This window comes from Pleuronectes platessa, chromosome 16 (assembly GCF_947347685.1).
Source record: "Pleuronectes platessa chromosome 16, fPlePla1.1, whole genome shotgun sequence".
NCBI lineage: Eukaryota > Metazoa > Chordata > Actinopteri > Pleuronectiformes > Pleuronectidae > Pleuronectes > Pleuronectes platessa.
The window spans coordinates 21,627,052-21,647,503 of NC_070641.1; the positions used below are offsets into that span (position 1 = coordinate 21,627,052).

Here is a 20,452-nt window from a genome sequence, read left to right on the forward strand (position 1 = left end):
GTCGCCCTCAAAATATGGCAGCTCACTGGCGCTGGTCAGCCGGTCCTCGGTTGCTTGCTTGAACACGTCCTGAGGGACAAAGAGAGACGTGTTAAACACTCACTGTTGATGTCATTCACAAAACATATCCTTGAGATGACAATTAAGAACCCATTTCCCGTCATATGATCTTTGGTAGAAGCCAGATGTTGACAGGTGTAAGTGGGTTTTTACCAGTGGAAAAGGAGCTTTACTTTACTGATAATTCATGCAGGCATGAAATACATCAAGTTGAAACAGAGTGCCCTCTGCTGGATCATGACGGAAACCACTGCAGACGGTCTGATGTGCTTCTAGGCTGCATATGTTGAGTTTGAACAGGTCTTTACGTTTCAAATGAATGTTTGAATTTCAAATAGAAAGGGCCTGAACATGTGGCTTTAACTGAAAGCACCAGAACAGACAGTGAATCACATGTGCATTGGGTCCATGAATGTCCTGGTGGTTGGTGATGAATGCATTCAATCACATTGCTGGTTCAACAGTGTGTCTCACCTTGTAATCATGGACAATGCGCTCAGCCACAGCCTTGTCCAGCATCTTCCTGTACCACTCCTGCAGGCGTTTTGGCTTGGGGATCTTCTGGTCCATTGGATGGCAGTGAAAGATGTAATCGTCCCCTTCACTTGGTGGACAGGCCCAGATATGACCCGTTGTATACCTGGACATGGAGACATGTATCAGTTGAAGCTTTTGTAAAGAAGTTAGCTGACTTGCTTCTTTATCCACCTGCTTCCGAAGATCTAATCTCTGCTCTTACCCCTGCCTCTTGACATATTCCAGGTAGCCCAGCAGGATCTCATGGTAGACAGCCGTCCTAAGGTGTCGAGGTTTGAAGAAGTGCACGCTGTCTAGGTAAGAGATGTACACTCGTCTCTGATTGGGAGGCGGGCAGTCTGAGCCGTACTCTTGGACGTGCATGCCGAAAAAACACACATCTGCTCCGTCGATGTCCTCAAATGCAAACAAGGCTTTCATCCTGTAGGGGAAGGACTCCGACATTTCTCCACTGTCCACAAACCTGGATTTTAAAAAGACAGCAAAAAGCAGGGTCAGCTAAAACAGCTGTGAAATCCATGAAATGTCTTCATCAATTCTTCTCTTCTCTTTAAACCAGCTCATAATTATCAAACTTAATGTGTGACCTACTGGTGTTTATCTCCATCTTTACCACTTTGTGAAAAGTCATTCGATTTGCTTTATTCCCTTAAAGCAAATCTATAATATGATCACTCGTTAAGCTTCATTCAGATCTAGACACAACTCATCTCCTTCTTAATGGAGTGATGAGACAAAAACATGATGACACACTAGTGCTAAAGCCATTTTTAGAAATTAACTCCAGGGAATGTCCGCACAATTGGGTCCAGACTTTCTTGAAAGCACGTACACCCAAACTTGATAAGCACCAGATACTCCCCTTTAATAACCTCCTATGAGGTTGTGGTATCAATAATTCATGATTCTAAATCTGTTCCAAGGAGCTTCTTCCACCACACGCACAGCATCGGCAGCAGCAGGTTGAACCTCCTACCTGGACTTCATGCCTGGCTTGACCTCCACCACCTTGTCCGAGACGTGGACGACTCGGATGGTGATATCTCCAGATTCAGGTTGGCCATGTCGCTTGAGGTAGTCGTTCACACGCGACTCCAGATAACCCCCCAGCTTGGTCTGCGGAAGTCCTATGAAGAGATAAGATGAAGAACAGGAGGTTGGATTAATGACAAATTATCATTTAGTCTATTATTCTGATGATTCCTTCACATTACAACGACCGTCTGCTATGTCAACATACTGGTGGCCTTTTGTAGGGAAGTGGTCATATAACACAAGACTTGTACCCTGCACTTGTTCTCTTTGGTATGTGAACATTCAACATTTTATCAGCTTTATCTGTCTTTAATTATAGTTTAATTATTGTCCCTTCTGATTGGCTATGATCAAAAACAGCTTTACTGCAGTTTCTTGTTCACTGGGGGGGCGATTTAGATCACAGACGTGTTCACTTTCTGAGTCCAGCTCCTTTTTTAAATTGTTGCCATTTAAAAAAAAATAGGAAAAGGTGTAGATGGTGTTAAGGAGGCAGTGTCCACTTACTTCTAGCTGCGTATTTGTTCTCTTTCCGTGTCTTGTTCGCCTTTTTGAGGCAGCTGTCACACGTGAAGCTGTAGTTGGGGAGGAAACAAACAATCAATTAAATTTGCAGGAAACCATCTGCCCTGTCACAATAAGCACCGGTGACAGGGATAAAATGGCATTAATCAAGAGACATTTTCTTCTTTAATGTCAGTTGTTTCTTCCTCAAATGATAAAATGAGTCTGTAGTCACGTATAATTACTAACAGACCCCACATGAAGGGAAATCAAACTTTAAGACTCACTTTTCACTCAAGCTCAAGGACACATTGTTGATAGAATAAATCAAAACTCTAAACTTTATCTCCAAACTGCTCCTCAACATGTTGAATCCATGATTTTCTTGAGACAGACACATCTACAGCTACACAGAAATGTGCCGTCACATGTTTCAAGACATATTTCCTGCACCTTCATGATGTTTTTCCTGATTTTAAAGCTTCAGTGAAGAAAGAATCGAGAAACACAAAAGGCAAAATTCATTTTCCAGACCCACGTGCTCATGTAACATAGTGTACAGTTTGGAATGTATAGTTGACTCACCCTGAAGGCCATATGGTGTCATGATGCAGGACACAGATCTGGTGCATTTTACGACCGCAGTCAATACATTCCACAAGCCTGAAGCAGAGAGAAGACAAAAGAGAGACACAATGTTATCGTTTGTTCTTCGACAGGAGCTACACAGTTACTGCCAAAACATTTATAACACATGGAATATAACGTCTTTTATCTCACAGCACTCATTCAACAATAACAGCCACACGGTCACGACAAAGAAAAAGGAAGTTAAAATGTTACGGGGACGTACAACTCGGGATCAAGTGTGTCGTTCTTCTTTCGTTGGAACTGTTCTTTGTTGATAGACCTGTGGGAAAGATCAGAAAAACAAAAAAATACTGTAACCGACACGCCACGGTAAAGGAAACACTAAGAGCACATTTACGATAAGAAATAGAAATGTTTCTGTTGATTTAACTTGTATTTTCTAAGATGGATGTGTGAAATACTGAAACAAAGGAATGCACATGTTTTTAAAAAGGGGAACTCCATCAATTTTAGCCTATTGCTGTTACTTCACAAACAATTTACAATACAATGTCGTCAAAGATAAAAACAACCAGTGGTAATATCTTGACTTGAGTTTAAGGCTGGAAATAGAAGTTAAAAGTCTGGAAATCTTACATCTGCCGCTCTGCTTTAATGTTTCTTCTGTCTTTTAAGACTCCAAAAAAGTTTTCAGTATTTAAAGGCTTAAAATTCAACCTGCCAGATAAAACAAAATCAATAAAAAAATTTAACTATTTGTGATCTTTCATCGGATAGTTCACTGAGCTGCTGGTGGGTCAGTTACTACAACCTGTTACACGCTGAATACATACAATACTGTCAAGACTAAGGAATAAGAAGATTTTTAGAACAACCAAGACATTTACTGACACTTCTAACATCACACGCGAAGGACCGGAGAAACACGACTTGAGAAACTTAGTTTTATATATGACAATTTAATCTGCTGTGTGTGAGAGGAGGAGGTGATGAGTACTTACGTCTGAGGCTGAGAGGGGTCGTCCCCAAGGGAAACAGTCTCACCCTGGATTTCATTGAAACACTTCTCACAGAAGTGGTACCTGTCAGCAAGAAGCCCATATTGTGGTGAACTACACCGATCGTCATCATCACAGCCAATCACAGAGAGGGCACGAAGAAGCAGCCGCCAATCAGGACAGGGCAGGACACACAGGAGGAGGCAGAGGGCAAGGTAGGTCGTCGCCAGGCGGAAGCAGCCAATCGTGATGCAGGGTTTTTGTGTTGGCGGGTGTTTTGATTTTGCACGCAAATTTTGGAGTGGATGATTGGTCACACCAAAGCAGGCCAATGCAGACATCACAAGCGTTAAAAAGGAGGGAGAGAAGGGGAGAGGGGAAGGGGGCAAAGGGAGATGGGGGAGGGGGGGGGGGAAGTCAAAATGAATATTAAAAAAGCGTGAAATAAATCGTTACAGGTCAGACGGAGACAATGTAGAGACAGAGAGGGAGCGGGAGGACATGGAGGAGGGAAGGACGGACAGGATGTTAACAACAACCAACAGAGGACAGAGAGCCAAGGCAAAGCAAAGATTAGCGTCAGACGTCCAGTGGTAAACAACAACAACATTACAGCAACATGAGATTCCACTAGGAGCTGTGGAGGAGGGAGGGAGCGAGGATACGAATCTCCATACACGAAAGGATGGATGAGGAAAAAAAATACATAAATGGTAGAGCAACAGAGACCCATCATCCTTCCAGTTCATTTATAAAGTGGGAACCTTTCTTATTGTGGTGAGCAGGGATTCACCCCCCGCTTATATAAAACAGTGACATAGGAAATAATTGTGCCAGAAACAAAGACTAGCTGCTGAGGAAGAAGACAGGAGCCCACTTTATGAATGACAACAATGATAATGAAAACTAAAACGAAGAATGGAGATGGAGCCAGGATATTTGAAGCCAAATCAAAACTCATCTGTGATCGCACTGGTTAAAAGATGCTATGCTGTGGGAAATATACTTAAATAGAATGTGCAAAATATAACAAGACACAAAGAAGCTGATCTCATTGGCTGCAAAATGTGGAAATTTCAATAATAGTTTGTGAATACTGTTAGTCTGTGACGTGTGCATGCTTGTGGTCTAACGTCTCGAAAGCCCTTACCTGTTCTGGTAGCTGAAGTACGCAGCATCACGTTGGATGGTGCATAATTGTTTTCCGTAGCAGCATAGAGTTTGAGGGGAAAACTCAAACTGCAATGAGAAAAGACACAAAAAGAAAAGTCGTTTTTTAAAACTGTTGGACATGAACTGAACATATTACATCCGTCCTACATGATTCATAGTTCGAACTTTATATTTAAATGCTAAAATATATTTGAATATAAACCTACAGTCAGCAGGTGGTTAGTGAAGCTTAGCACAAACCATAAACACTTATTTATACTCGTTTGCAGTCTTAGTAAAGTTTAGTTAAGTTAGCTAGCGTGAGTTTGTAGCTTAAAATTTACCACAGACATAAGTGGTAATTAAAAACTAGGAAGCGAGTTAATTTCCAAATATGTCAAACCCTTCTTTAACAAATTAATAATGAATTGAAATTGGCTTGATAATAAAAAAGCATGTGTTCACTCATGGGAATATTAAATCTCTGTTTCTACACCTACACAATGTAAAAAGGCAAAACGCCTAGTGCTGCCTCACCTTCCTCCCACAACAGTATCCCAGGCCCTGCATGACCGGGTCGATCTCCGACTCAAACACCTCAGCCAGCTTGGAGCAGTACTTGTACACGCGTGACGTCTTGCGGTTGTAGAGCCAGGCGTTGTTGAACATCAGCCAGATATCGTCGACATACTGCCAAGGCTCCTGGTATTGCCCCGTGTCCAGCTTCCTCTTGATGGTCGACAGGTCCATGGGGTTCTTCACAATATCAAAGTAGTCCTAGGATGGGAAGGAGGCCGATCCGGATTCAAGTGGAGGGTAAAGAGAAAGTTGAGGAGGGAGAGAAGAAAGAGCAGCGGAGATGGAACGGTTTGGCCGTCCAAGGGAAGAGGATAAGAGAGAAAAGGAGGAAGAGTATCGTCATCATCAGCGTTGTGGCGGTCAGGGGTTGATGAAGGCGTCATCGATGACCAGGCAGGACCAGAGTAGGGAGAGAAGAGGGTGCAGGGGGACAAGTTGTTGAGCGCTGCAGAGAAGAAGGTTCACGTGCAAACAGAGAGACATGACAACTTCTGCCCTCCAGCTCTCCGCTTTGCACCCTACAGTTAAAGTCCCTATCTGAGATGTGCCGCGGGGACCAGACGAACACCACCAGTCTGCCCAGTCCCCTGCTGCTCGTGCAACCACAGCCAAACCATTAAAACCTGGCTACAGGTGCATTTCATGCGATCACACTGTTAAATAATGATTACAGGATCACAAGGCGGGGTTTAGTTTCAAACAAGTGCGTTAACTTATTTCCCCCACAAAGTGAGTAACACTGTTTGACCGCCACGGGAATGATTCACTGCTGAGGTTGGGGAGCAGAGAAAGCTTTCAGGCCTGGGTATCGATCAGGGTGCAAAACCAGGCAGAACAGAGCAGTGGCAACAGCAACAGGCAGACAGAGATTCACTGTTTTCAGCAACATAGCAGTTGGCGTTAACAACGGCAGCAGTGCGAGGAGCAATATGATGACGGAGTTAAAGCCAACAGTGTGAAGCAAATGTAAGAGGGGCGGCTGAGTCTCCAAGTTGCTTTTCTGTTCCCGTCGTCTGCGCTCTGCTTCGCTTCCAAAGACAATATCATTTGAAAAAGCAGCAGAGGAGAGGGCGAGGAAAAGAAAAAGCCTTTTGGAGATTCAGATAAAAGGGGAATTGTGACTTTAAAAAGAGCAGGGTCCATCCCTTTGTCACTGTGACAACGTGAGTTAGGAAACAGACCCTCATCTCTGAATGGAACCACTCACTTTGAGCATTACCAACCTACAGACACAAATTTATATCAGAGTAATTCATTGGGTGGGGAGTAACTTTACTTTGCAATAAGGGGGCCGGATGTTTATCTGAAAATGGCGTCATACAAATTGTACAACGGTGGAAAGTTGCATCACTTGACTGTGGAGGTTCCTGAAGGAGAGGAGAGCCAATAACCTCTTCAGTGCTCGAAATATGTCCTTTATCAAAACCTCACATTGTAGAAGTCGGCGAAAGAACCGACACAGTCACGCTGTTATCTATACAATCGGGATTTCTAATTTTATGCAAGGTGCATGAGTGGTCTAATCAAATGCTCCTTTTCCGCATAAGTTGAATGCAGTGAGGGTAAAGTTACTGTCCCACCTCTACACAATGCCCACATGAACATCAACACTACTACTGCTACTGGTGAGGAACTGAACTAGAAAGCTAGCAATGGAACACGAGGATGAAAACTACAAAATAAAAAAAATGCAGGTCAAATTAAAAGCTAAAACTTTATGACAAAAGGTAAAAGTCAAACATGATAAATTATGTATTTAAATTAAAGCAATTTAATCATTTAGAGTTTTTTGAGGTGAACGCAAATGCTGTGCTTTCTATTGACTGTCCCAATGCGGTTTCTCCTTTTTGATTCGGAAAGCAATAAAAGACAATCCATGATTTACCAGTTAGGCAAAATGGGTCCGGTAATATTGTGTTGTTGATTAGGGTTTTTATAATTTGTGAGTTAGGGGAGGGGCTTACGTTTAAAGTTAAGTCAACTTGCGCTAAAAGCTGAAATGTTTGTCAAAATGTGTAATTACTCAGAAAAACTAGGTTTTAATGTTTTTTCAAAATCTGATTTTCATGTACGATAACATTGACTTTGACCTTTACTATAGTTTCAAAGTAAGGCAAAGTTCATAAGAGTCATTGCTTTGATTTACAAATGACAAGAAGTTTCAGAAAAGAGAACACAACCTCACACACACACACAAACATACGTACGTACAAATACACTCGATCACACACTCTGAAATCTCATTTTCTTCACTTCTGACATGCAATTTGGAAAAATCAACTAAAAAGGTTAAATGTACTGTAAGCAGAAATATGAAATAAATTCTGATGACAACTATGACAAAGCAGAAAAAAATAAATATGAGAAAACAAAGGAAAACAAACAATAAAAAAAAAAACTACGTTTTAAGAGGAGTTGAAGCAAAATGGCAGCCAGTGCAGTCCCTTACCAGGTTAGTTTTGTTACTAGTTCGAATACGTACGGGTATTCCCAGTAACTGGGGGTCCACCGGCTGACGGAAGGGCAAGGACTCAGGGTCCTGCCGGTACAAAGCTTCCAGCGTGGGCATCAGAGCCTGACGCAGCTCCTCCGGCTTAAAGACTGGAAAACAAATGAGATTGTTAGATGGCAGGTGAAAGAAGAAGACAGAGGAAACACAGGCAGGAGTGGTTCTTCTCTCTGCCGGACCTGAGGATGGATGCTGGTCTAACTCCACCGACTTCATCATGCAGCATTTAACATCTGAAGGTTGGGATGGGTTTAGACAGAAGTTGTGAAGTGAAACTGATGGACCTTCTGTCCATGTCGGGGCTTCGGGTTTAGGATTTGTTATTTACAATGAATAAACCACGATGGTTGGACGCCATGGTCAATCATTCAATTTACAACAGTTGCAGTTGAGATCAGGACGAGTGGATGAAGATAGAGACTTGACGTTTATGTGAAGGCTCATAACTTACTCTTCTTCTTGCACTGGGAGCTGGCTGGGGAACTGGTCCCGGATGCTGACCCATCATCCTCCTCTTTGGGCTCTTTCTTCACCTCCGGCTTCTTGTCTTCACCTGTTGTTACAGACGACGACGTCGAGAACGAAGATGTATCCATGGGCTCTCCTTTACACCCATCCGACGAGAGCTTCTCTTTCTTTATCTGACAACAAGACGGAAGTGTCAGTATAATAGTTTCCTCCTCAATGTGATTACTTGTAAAACAGCCTTTACTACTAATCAACTCAAATTTGGACTTTTTCCACATAATCATTAACTCAATGTGGACAAGCTTACTTCAGGTTTCTCCTCTTTCTTCACGTCAGCCTGACCCTTTCCCATATTCCCTTTGCCCTCTCCTTGCGAGTCAGTCCCTTCATCTTCCTCTTCCTCCTGCTTCTTCACCTCCATTTTAACGTCTTCCTGGCTTGCAGCAGGGCCATCTGATGGAGCTGGTTGGGAGCTGGCATCAGTGCTGCTGTTGACCGAGGCTGGGGACGATACCTGACAATCTCCTGTCAGAGAAGGCTTTGCAGACAGCTGGGACAAAAGGACAGAGATCAAGGCTTAGAAGTTTAGAAAGTTGGAAGCTTCAGGTTGATTCCCACACTCACTGCTTTTTAATACATTTTAAGGACTTTTGCTAATTTAATTATCCCTCAAATGAATGTATCCGTCAAGAGGTTTTAAGTACATCCATTCATTCCCCAAAACAAATTTCTCTGTCGCTTTTTGGAATCAACAAACTTATTGAGGTTTCTATGTAAAATTATTATTTTTCCTTTATCATTACATGTGAGTAAGAGGGGGAAAGAAGAAGTAGACTTAAATTCAAGCGTAACAGGGATCAAGCACCCAATGCAAAATGAGGGCTCATTGAACCAGAGTAAATGGGAAGACAAGAGCATCCCTGAACAAGGCTTTAACATGTGGTGTCTGTAGAGGATGAAAGCAGGGTGATCTACTCACTGGGGTCCTGGGCAGCTGTGGTGGCACATGAGAATTCTGGTTGGGCACTGAAGAAGTCTGACTTGCTTGGGGGCCTGAGGAAGCCGGACCCCCAAGCGTCTTCTGTGGATGCTGACCGGCCTTCTCAGAATTCACTGACTGTACTGATGGCGGCTGCTGTAAAGTTTGTTGCTGTTGTTGTTGTTGCTGCTGCTGCTGCTGCTGCTGCTGCTGCTGCGGTGGTAGCTGAGGTGTGCTCGGAGTGTGTGGCTGTGGGGTTTGAGAACCAGGTAACGTGGGGGGTGTTTGATGAGGTTGAGGCGTTAAGCTGCGAGCTGGTGATGGCGAGTTTGTTCGGATGGACGGGCAGTGTGGGTAGGAGTTGGGCTGGCTGGGGTTGGAGGATTGAGGCAAACTGGGTAGAGACCCAGCACCGGTGGCACTACCAGGCCCCATGGAGCCTCCAGGGGTCCCAGAGCCCGGAGCAGAAGAGGCAGACTGTGGTGCAGGACTACTGACTGGGAGGGAAGGCGGCGTTGACATCTGGTTCTGCTACAGAGGTGAGGACACAGTGGTTAGGAGTCATTAATTTATGCATAAGATAAGATATTAAACAACTGTACGAGACATTATTCATCACTACTGATCATCCCTGCACGTTTACAGAGACCCAAGTTCCTCTTGACAATCCAACATATCTATATATAACAATGTTCAGTCACTGTGCCACTCAACCCTCACCTGTGGCACTGTAGTCTGTGGCCCGGGCTGGTTCATGCCACTAGGACCAGAACCATGTCCAGGACTGGACCCGGGAAACTGGCCTTGGGGGAGGTATTGGTTCTGTAACTGTGTGGCATTGGGCTGACCCATTCTTGCTGCACCCATACCCATCTGGAAATGAGACGTCAGGGGACATGTGAAGACTCAGATTAGACAAACTTACAGTCAGTTGAATAAAGATGTACTGTTGCAGGGCAAATCTACGTGTCGTTAATGTCAATGAGAACTTCATATATTAACTATGGTTCTTCTGGATATTCTGTACACTCAGGTTAGCACTTACTACGTCATCTTAACTTTAGGAATCCGGTCTTAGTACTACTTTTGGAAAATGATTTGACAGCACAGACAGTGATACTAACCTGGTTCATTGGAGAACCTAGAGGAGGGGTCGACCTCTGACCCATCGACTGCATCCCCATCTGCCCAAACTGGTTCATTCCTAAAGAGACGGAGACAGAAAAGGTTTGTGTTTGTACTGAGGGGCAGTAGCACAAATCTCAAATTGCTGAACTAAACTATTAACACAATACATTTTTCTATTTCTGTTCATGCAAGACACTTTAATAATAGTTTAGTGTGTATTTATTAGATGTACCTGCTGGGTTCTGCATCCTGTTTACCATCTGATTGGGTCCGGCTGGTCGGACCATGGACGGATCGATGTGAGGACCATCTGAAAAAGTGGGAAGAGTCACAGAAATCACAAATCTTGTCTCCGGGATCACAGAATAAATACAGATGTCTTAGGGATGTGAAAGTGAGGCAAACTTGGTATTTAAGTGTTTGTTCTCTTATTGCATTTCATCACCTAAATTTCACCTGAAGATTTGAAAATGAAAATATTGAATAAGGTTTAGAAGTAAAATTCCATGTGTTATTTGCATGCCAGCGTACTGTACACATGCATGTATGTGTGTCCATGTACAGTAAGAAGTGTGTGAGGGAGGGGAGGTTAAACAAACAACTGTGTGTTTACTTACTTGGGGATTGCCCTGGCATCATGGGCGGCTGTCCCATGCTTGGAGGCCCCTGTGGGAGGCCTGGGGAGCCTAGTCCAGTTTGGCCGGGCATCATGCCCTGCTTTTGGAGCCGCGTTTTCCTCTTCTCCTCCAGCTCCTTTTGGATCTTGTAGATCTTCTCTGCCAGCAGGTGGTAGTACTCCGCCTGGAGGAAGGACAATTTTATAGGATATATCTCAACAGAGCATAAAAAAATGCAATTTATTGCCGCTATCCTTAAAATTGAATATCTGTGTCACATTACTAATTGTTTGTTCAGTACTTGTTGGTTTCTTACCCTACTGTTAGCTGACTCGTACATGTCACCCTCTACTTTTCGAGCGTAAGCCACCAGATTTTCCATCCGCCGATCCTTCAGTGCAGCAGGGTCGGGAGTGGGGAAGATGGCCTGTACACTGCTTCCACAAGCAAACACATACCAACACACACATAGAGGCACAAAAACAGTCAATTGAGGCCCAATGTTGAAATTTATCTCATATTCAAATGATGATTTTGGGGGGAAACTTGTAATATGCTGCAAACTCACAGTTTGTGGACAAGGTGGTTACGGAGGTCCTGTGTGATGTCCTCATGCCAGGACTTCCTCATGCCTGCAGCCGAAGGAGGGGTTGCTGTGGGCATGGATCCCAGGCTCCCCAAACTATCATTCATCAAACTGAGAGAAACGACAGACAAGAAGCGAAACGAGGTGTAAGACTACAGCCAACACAGAACTATTTTTGACTTTGAGAAAGCCTGTATCCTGAAGTTAATAACCGTGACCAATGAAAAGCAGTCATACCTCTGTACATTCATGTTGTTGTGCAACATGGCATCTGGCAGTAGTGTAGACTGGTTGGGGGACTGCACTCCCACTCCACCATTCACTCCCATAGAGTTTGCTCCTGGGAAGATAAAGTTATAGAGTTTGAAGAATGTGGTTTGTGATTGGGAAATATCATTCTTTGTGGAATACAGTTGCTTTCAATAAGTAACTTTGATCGGAACAAGGTACAGAGTAGGTCAGCAACAAACTAACCCATGGTATTTAGAGTCCTCATTCCAGGCTGCCCCTGCAGCCCTTGGTTTGGCATGTTGGTCGATTGTTGCTGCGGCATCTGGTTTCCCTGGTAAGTGAGACCCAGCGCAGCGTAGGCCCTCTCTATGGAGCTGGGATCAATCTGGTTTGGGGGGTTCAGATTGGGCGTGTTGGACTGTCCACCTGGCACCCCCGATCCTAAAGAGTTCACCAAACCCACCCCTGCACTGTTGAGGAGCGCTGTGAAGAGAACGAGAGGAAAAAGAGGATTGATGGTAGAAAGAGAGAGAAAGTCAAAAGGATGAGCATTTGTGGATTCAAGTCGTCTATCAAGCATTTTAATGAGAGTTACAGGATTCTTTATCATTTTAAAATGTGACACACACACATAGACAGAGTTAGAACCACTCACACTGCTGGTTCCTCTTGTCTCCAGCGTTTTTCAATGGCAGGCAAACAGGACAGTCATGTCGTGTGCAATTCTTCCAATGAGAGATTATCTGTCGGGATGAGGCACAGTGTGCCACTGCAGAGGAAAAGACAAACATTTAGAAAGTATCGCAAACAGGAAGAGAAGTGGGGGGGAAAAGGGAAGAGGAAGGGAATTTTTAAATATGAAGAGTGAAGTAGGGAGAAAAATCATGAAACAAGAAAAGGATGAAAGAAAAAGGAGAGAGAATGTTATTGAATGAGTCATTTGGTTCAATTAAACTATGTCCAGATGGCGATTCACTGTGAGTAGGAGCAAGGAAAATGATGGTGGATCAGCCACCTCAAGAGAGAATAATTCATTCTGATACAACGAGGGCTGGGAGGATGACAAAGTTGGATATAAACTACAAACAAAAACTTGTGCAGATACATTAAAACTTTAAGCACCAATTCTTGTTTTAAATTTTTCCAACTTTATTATCCTACCAGCCTTCGTTGAATCAGAATCGGCATAATTCGGCAGACTTACCCTGGCAGGACTTGCCAGCCTGGCAATGAGTCATGTGGTTCAGCACATTCTTCATGGTGCGGCAGTGCGGCAGGTTGCACTGTCGCACTTCGCCGTTGGCTTGCTCCCTCCGCTGGCACTTGTGTGCGTGGAGCAAGAGCACCAGCTGCTGTTGAATTAGCTTCCGCTTCTCAGGGTCTGCAGTAGGAGGCGCTGTCCCGGGACCTGCCCCTACAACATTGAGCCCAACCTGCGGCCCCCCCACTGCTGCTGCTGCTCCACCGACAGACACGCCGCCAACCGCTCCAGGTTGCTGCTGCTGAGAGGGCTTATAATTGAGAAGACAGAGGAGGCATTGCCATTAGACAACCATCAGGGGCTTCCAATTAATAATTTAGGAAGAGATTAATCAATTTAATGATCAATTCTTCCCAATATGTTTTACTTTTACAGCAGGAGAATGCAGATACATGTATGGCAAATTTATTTCACTGAAAAGAAAAATGCATAATTCAACAATCAAACACTTAAGTGCTCTGTGAAGAAAGAAGCAAATATCAGTTTAAAAACTACGCTTCAAGCAAAACTGTAATTAAAAACAGAACTATATTGAAGCTGCCCTCTGTTGAAAAAAATTACATTAAGCCTGTGTTAAATTGAAGCCGAATAGCAATGAGCACAACATTATTTCCTAAGGAGTTAAAATCTTGAGCCGCCTTCTGATGACGTCATAAAAACCAGCAAGGCTTGACTGGTCGGAGGGGACCAACATGCAGTCTGTCACGTCTCTACCATGACAAAAAATAAACTGATTTTTGCAGTGTCAGTGATGGAAGGGGTCTGACTGAATTTTCATAATTTGTCAACACTGTCATCAAAGAGCCAGTGACTGACTTTCTGCACAGTGTTTCCATCTTTTCAGGCTTTTGTTGGTACAGAAACTGGTTTGGCTACCTCTTTAATTCTCTCTCGCACACACATAACTAATCATGCCCCCAAATAACTTGTCTGTAGTTTGAAAGCTTTAGGTACAGACAGGTCTCCCAGTTAAAAGATTGCTGGCAAGACTAACCCAATAACATGTTGACATGTTGCTATTTAGGGTTGATTATTGTGATTGCCCACTGAACGTGCATGCAGTAGTCTGCACCATTGTGTGCAGTATAAGGTGTTAAACTTTATCTGGACCACTGACGCTGTAGGATTTGTCCTGGTGCTGCTGATGATTAGTCCCATTGACACAGACAATGTGTGAGAGAGAGTAAGAAACTGTAGTTTCCTTGTAACTGATCCAGGAATGCCAGTAGGTCTTCCCTTGATATATCTGAACTGTGATTCCCTTTTGTTACCTCTGAATGTAAAAAGGTATGGCCAGTCAAAGGGCGTGTGTGCGTTGCTAAAATATGTTTAGTTCTACGTTTAACCACTCAAGGGACTTCAGCTAAAAATGTAAGCTTAATCTACAGTATTGTAAGACTGTATGGAGTTTGTCTACATGTACAAAAGAGAAATAAAAAAACAAAATATCCTACCATCCCAGACATGCCTTGACCCGGTGGCCCCTTCTTGTCCATGTTGAACTGATTGGCCATATTGTTGGGCATGCCTGCCTTATTCTGGAGCTGCGGGCCCAGCCCTGCTCCAGGCAGCCCCTGGCCAGCAGATTGGCCGTACGGACCACCATAGGGGCCCGCATTGGCCATCATACTCATCTGGAAAGGAGGGTGAGGGGAGGAAGCAGTTAGGATGAGGAGGGTGAGCGGGAAAGCACGATTTAAGCAGCCAATTTACAAACATTCAAGGAGGAAATGTCAGAGGTATTAAATGTCATTTGACACAAATTGGACTGTTTTAAAATTACTCTAAATGTCACAGAGAAAAAAACGATTCTAGGACAACATCACTTTCCAAACACTATTGGTATTTTTTCTTTCACGATTACTTCCCATTGAAGTCGTAAAATTACAATCTAACTTCTGTCTCGTCTCAACCTTATTTGCTTTGTGCATGAACTTAAAAACACGATCTACTGGTCACCACCAGAGCCACACCACAGTATTTTCAGAAGCTGAAAGAATCCAATAGGGATGCTCCAACACCAGCAACAACAGGAAGTGCTTTATTAACTGTCGCTTTAGGACCAAGAGAAACTTTAAACAGTTCCTTTCTGCATCTGAAGGGAAACAACTCTGAGCTTAAAAATGTGGCCGATACTAATTATTCACTTGTGCTTTTCCTAACTATAGGACATCGCCAAACAAAAACTCTGGTTGCTGTTTTGTGATGCCAACCAGGGGTTAAAGCATCCATGCCATGCAGTCAGATAACTATATAAAAATTTCACCAGGTAATAGTTATTTTTTGTACTTCTTTCAGAACACAAACACACACACATTCCCATTGATTTTAAGTAGCAATAGCCTTTCTTGTGTTCTGCATCTACACAACGCAGTGGACTGTGACAAACAAGCACCCAAAAATAATAATATTAAATAGATAATTGTTACGTTTTCAATTTTAAAATGTGTTTTAACAGAACTGATATTTTGCCGTCATGTAGCTGCCTCTAAGAGGTGGAAAGTGTGTGTTGGCTGCTGCTTTGAGTGTAATTACCTTGTTCAGTGCTCCAGGTTGCTGTGGTCTCATCCCTGCTTGACCCCCTGGTCCCATAGGCCCCTGCTGCAGGGTTTCCGCCAACAGGTTACTACTGTTGCCCATGCCTCCATTGCCAGGGTAACCCATTCTCGGCGAGCCATTCATCACCTGCCCCCCCATCAGCCCCTGCTGTCCAGTGTTACCCTTCTGGTTACCCATCATGGAAGCTGCTCGATTGTGAGCTGCCATCCCTCCAACCATCCCAACCTGCTGCATTAATCCAGGTTGCTGCTGCTGGCCCTGGGGGGGCATGGATTGAGGTCCACCCGGTGAAACCCCCATCATCCCCATGGAAGCCCCAGGTGCATTGCTGTTGGAAGTGGGGCCACCCTGCTGTGATGGGGCTCCAGCTCGCAAGAGTTCAGACAGCTGTTTGTGTTTGGCAGCTGCATCATGGCCTCCTCCCAAACCAATCCCTCCTCCGATACCTCCGAGACTGGTATGGAGTTGGCTGGCATCCCCTCCGTTGGTCAGACCCAGGTCCGAGGAGCTGATCAGCTCATCTGGGAGGTCTTGCTCCAGGTCAAAGAATGAACCAAAATCTAGACACGGGGGGAAGACGTATTAAAATCCTACCGACTTCACAGCTCAGGAAAGCAAAACATCTACTATCTGTACTACATATGATACTTTGCCAAGATTTATTGAATGTACGGCTCAGATATTAGTTTGAAAACTATCAAGCACCCATCTGGAGCCCATAGATAGGCAGCCAGTGGATAAGTAACTGTCTCAAACAGCCTCCCGTGCATCAGTCTGTGGTTTGATATGGTGCCAAACATGGAGAGTGAATGCAGTAGGGTCAGGGTGAGAAGCCACAGAGGGGTAAACACTACAGTACCTAGGGAGGAGTGCTGCATTGGGTAGACTGTACAGCTATGTAAGTCCTTTCCACAATTTAAAAAGGGAAACGCCATTTAGGGCGCACACTCCAAAGGTCAAGACGCAGAAAGTTGTTAATACATTGGATGCATGTTTGATTTTTTACTGCTGGTTAATGACCTGTCTCTCTAAATTTTCCTGAAACCCACTTAACAGTCTATGTTTTCGCTGCATTAGACTTGAAGATATTGATGAATTTCAAACATGCTTCAAGCCTGAAATTCACACTTGTGTGTTTTCTCACAGAGTTAAGCCAGTGGTGTGGTTGTGGCTACCAATCTCTACTGAGTCAACAATTATATGACCTTTTTTGTTCTGCCATTTTATATATATACAGATATATAGAGTGTGATTTACAGATTCGTCCCAAACACCCTACTCATCTGCTCGGCTTCTACTTATAACAGGATGCAAACTAAAGGGGATGGTGGCAGGAGTTTACAGCTTCTTGCTCAACATGTGCAAACGCATTGGTTTGCAGTAATACTTTATTTCACAATCCAGACGAGAGGCGATCGAGTGCTCTGCCTTGGTGGAGACTTTCAAAAAAAAGTCAACTGCAGCGCAGGGTCGACGTGCAGCTCCAGACAATGGAGGCTGAAAGAGAATGGGCTTCGACGGGGGAACAATACTGAGAAAGTAGAGGCTTTCGATCGAAACGCTCGAAAAGACCCCATGTTACTGAGTCGACGGTTGAATTGACTTTGCGCTTCGGTTTAAAAAGCAGAAACACTTTGAATCAACACGCAGCCGCACGTTCAGCTCTGCGACGTTTAGCGCAACTTTTGACGAAGTGTCGAACAATAGCTAGCTGGTTTCACAACCGTTCAGCGAAACGGAGCTTTCTTCTTTACTGTTTACAACACGTTAAGTACACGGAACTGGGGACCCCGACCATAGCTAGCTTCACGGCCACAGGAGGAGTCGCTAACACGTAGAAAAAATGTCACATTAGTGATCAGTGTGACGCTAATCGTCACTTATTTCCTTGGCTAGCAGCTACCGAGCTCAGCTGAGCCGGTCCAGCAAGGAACCTAGCACGTTAGCTAGCTCGCTCCGTTACTTTCTCCTAAAGCTGTTCTGGAAATAGCATTTTGTCCCTTTGTTCGCGGAGCGTGTGTGAAACGGGACTTTCGACGTGCTCGCGCCCTCGTGCTTCCACTTGATTTACTTTCGAGGCAGCGGGGGAAGTTGAAGCAAACTGGGGTGACTCGACTCTTCCATTGTTTGGAGGTGGATGTTGTAGTTCGGAGCTAGTTAGCCTGTTGAGGCTAACGCATCAAAACACCGCTGCTGGAAAGTTGCTGCTAGCACCGGCCCCACATCGTGTTTCTCCTCTTAGAGATCGACATGTCGACACAGATCTTTGACCACACGACTCTGTTTTCAACCAAACCACCAACTCACTCACGTTTAAATGCATTAATTATGTAGCATCTCTGTTTCACAAGTTGCAGGGAAACTCTGCAGGCTCCTGAGACACTGAGCAGCAGATCATGCACAAACACACTTAAAGTTAGTATCATAGTTTTGTAGAATGCATGCAATATATTTACCATTTCCATCACTGGCAGACACGGAGAGAGCCGGAGAGGACAGCTTGGGCCTCTTAGCTGAAGGCGGGCCGGACTCCAGGACATTATCGGCCATATTTTTGACGAATTAAAAATGCAGTAGGTCCACGGAGGGCAAACGTATTTCCCCTAATTTGAGTCTCCTTGTGCCTTAAAGAAGATCTTCTGATCGTTCCCCCACCGCTCGGGGGACGGTAGGGGAGAAGACAGCGGGACTGGACTCCTTCCCTCTCGGTTCAGTCCTCTCTGCAGATATCAGTCCCCCTCCCCTGGCGGAGATTTCGTTTCTTCACAGATTTGAGGTGGAGGAGGTGGGAACGTGGAGTCGGCAAAAAGGCAAGCGTGCGGCCCTCTGACAACCTCATGTAGCCTCCTCTACGACGCTAGACTGTCCCAAGATCCGTCCTCCATGGTGCACGCAGTCCTGCCCGCCATCGTCGGCGGAGAAACCCTCTACTTCACACCTGAAACGCTCCAGGAGTGTGTCGCTGCAAAATGGAAACTGTGCTCCCAAAAAGAAAAAGCCAGGAGTTGTCCCGTGTTAACTTCTGGAGGCAGATATCTCATGCAACAGTTATGAGATCCTCTGTGAGCTTTTCTTTACCTGAGCAGACATCTCCCTGCCACAGATTCCTTTATGTTCCCAAACCAAGAAGGCAGTCGGTCTGTTTGGAGGAGACCACAGTTAGAATACAGTTAAAAGTGTAAGCGGTGTTCTCATGTGCAAAACACCGAGAAACAACTCATTACATTGGTTTGGCAAAGAGATGGAGGCAGAAAAAAATCCCACGCGTTGCAATCACTCGGGTAAAAAGAGCATCTATTGCAGATGTCTTCTCCTAAACGTGGAGTTTCTCAGTTGCATGTGCATGCAGACTAGAATGTGCACTTAGTGTTTGACCATGCAAGGCACTGGGTCAGGGAGAACACACTCGTATTGCACACTTGGTTGTTGCAAACCCCTTTTGCAGTCAGCGGGGGTCGAAAATACAAAAGCTTGCAAACCGACAAAAAAAAATTATATATAAGAAATCACAGCTCCTGTGCAGTTGATGCAATAACGTGAAAATAAATCACAGCGCTAATTGGCAATCAGTGGCCAGTCAGATTGATCCAATTAGTTGTATTTTGCAGAGGACGGCGTGTGGGGGGGCTCCAGATGAGGTTCCTCCTCCGCTCGATGTAAAACTCCCAGATATTATTAAAAAACAGTTAAACACCACCCCCCCTCCTCCGGAGCACAAACATGGGTCTATATACTTGTCGGTCGCTGGAGGTATTGGTCATGCAGCCGAAGAGGAACAGAAAAGCGCGTAATAAAAAAAAAAAATTCTCAAAAAAAAAAGAAGGGACAGGAGCGCGGCGGAGGCGACGGGAGAAAATGTGATAAAATGTGGCGGCGAGAGGTGATGGCTGTTCGGAAGCGGAAAGCTCCGGATCGGCACGATGATGTTGACACCCCCGGAAAATCTCTCCAAATCCTCGGGTTGACTCTTTGTGATGGAGATTGCCCCCCTTCTCTTTAAACGCGTCTCTCTCTCCACCTCTCCCTCCTGCCCGGCAGCAATTTATTTATATAATTGTCTATGCGGACTCTTCGCTTCCTCCGCCACGGACACATAATGATTTTTCATGTTGCCGTTTTTTCCCCCCCGTTTCCCGCAGGTTTTTCCTGGTTCTAACACACGGCTCTCTTCCGCCTCCCCTCGCCGCACAAACACCCCCTTCCTCGGATTTCTCGGAGTATTTCCTTCTCATGCAGACATACATGTAGATACTGATATTTATTTATCACCCGCTGGCTTTTCCCTCCGCCGCCGCCGTCTTCTGATCGGTCTCCTCGGCGATGCTTCTTCGCTCTCCCCGGTAACACGGACGGGATCTCGCCGCGCTTTCCTCCACCGGCGGTTCCCGGAGCGGCAGACCTCGGTAGCCGGAGTCGCTCCTTCTCTCGGTTATCTCCTCCTGTTTCTGTCCGCACAAACAAAATGGCGGCTTGTTGTTTCTACTCCTCTGATACGGGGGGAGGGTTGAAGGTACGGCAACATTAGGCGTGAAGGGGAGGAGGAGGGGGAGGGGGAGGGAGGAGGAGGAGGGAGTCTTCGGAGGTGCTCGGGATTGTCCGGAAACAGGCTCCGTAGATTTTGAGTCTTCATGATGCTCAGTGACATTAACTCTGTGTTT

The 20,452-nt window shown here is 44.8% G+C and overlaps 1 protein-coding gene across 17 annotated transcripts in view; it reads right to left on the reverse strand.

The window, feature by feature from the left end:
• Positions 1-20,264, reverse strand: part of ep300b (E1A binding protein p300 b) — a 27,054-nt gene extending 6,790 nt beyond the window's left edge. The window contains exons 1-30 of one of the 17 annotated variants that reach the window (XM_053443638.1): positions 20,064-20,264; positions 18,873-18,933; positions 18,251-18,770; positions 15,771-16,354; positions 14,690-14,869; positions 13,179-13,485; positions 12,630-12,743; positions 12,218-12,457; positions 11,981-12,083; positions 11,726-11,854; positions 11,474-11,591; positions 11,158-11,341; positions 10,773-10,850; positions 10,537-10,616; positions 10,133-10,285; positions 9,413-9,940; positions 8,741-8,983; positions 8,417-8,606; positions 7,906-8,057; positions 5,415-5,654; positions 4,876-4,964; positions 3,729-3,809; positions 3,364-3,444; positions 2,990-3,046; positions 2,722-2,799; positions 2,140-2,207; positions 1,574-1,724; positions 800-1,060; positions 535-700; positions 1-69 (exon numbers count right to left, since the gene is read on the reverse strand). The exon at positions 1-69 is cut by the window's left edge and continues 99 nt beyond it. In XM_053443638.1, coding sequence (XP_053299613.1) covers positions 1-69; positions 535-700; positions 800-1,060; positions 1,574-1,724; positions 2,140-2,207; positions 2,722-2,799; positions 2,990-3,046; positions 3,364-3,444; positions 3,729-3,809; positions 4,876-4,964; positions 5,415-5,654; positions 7,906-8,057; positions 8,417-8,606; positions 8,741-8,983; positions 9,413-9,940; positions 10,133-10,285; positions 10,537-10,616; positions 10,773-10,850; positions 11,158-11,341; positions 11,474-11,591; positions 11,726-11,854; positions 11,981-12,083; positions 12,218-12,457; positions 12,630-12,743; positions 13,179-13,485; positions 14,690-14,869; positions 15,771-16,354; positions 18,251-18,344 — 4,818 coding nt within the window. In that variant the 5' untranslated portion in view covers positions 18,345-18,770; positions 18,873-18,933; positions 20,064-20,264. Of the gene's footprint in view, positions 70-534; positions 701-799; positions 1,061-1,573; positions 1,725-2,139; positions 2,208-2,721; positions 2,800-2,989; positions 3,047-3,363; positions 3,445-3,728; positions 3,810-4,875; positions 4,965-5,414; positions 5,655-7,905; positions 8,058-8,416; positions 8,607-8,740; positions 8,984-9,412; positions 9,944-10,132; positions 10,286-10,536; positions 10,617-10,772; positions 10,851-11,157; positions 11,342-11,473; positions 11,595-11,725; positions 11,855-11,980; positions 12,084-12,217; positions 12,458-12,629; positions 12,744-13,178; positions 13,486-14,689; positions 14,870-15,770; positions 16,355-18,250; positions 20,016-20,036 lie in introns of those variants that run through there. The other 16 variants (XM_053443636.1, XM_053443637.1, XM_053443639.1 and 13 more) reach the window with 16 other exon arrangements.
• Positions 20,265-20,452: the final 188 nt, after the last annotated feature.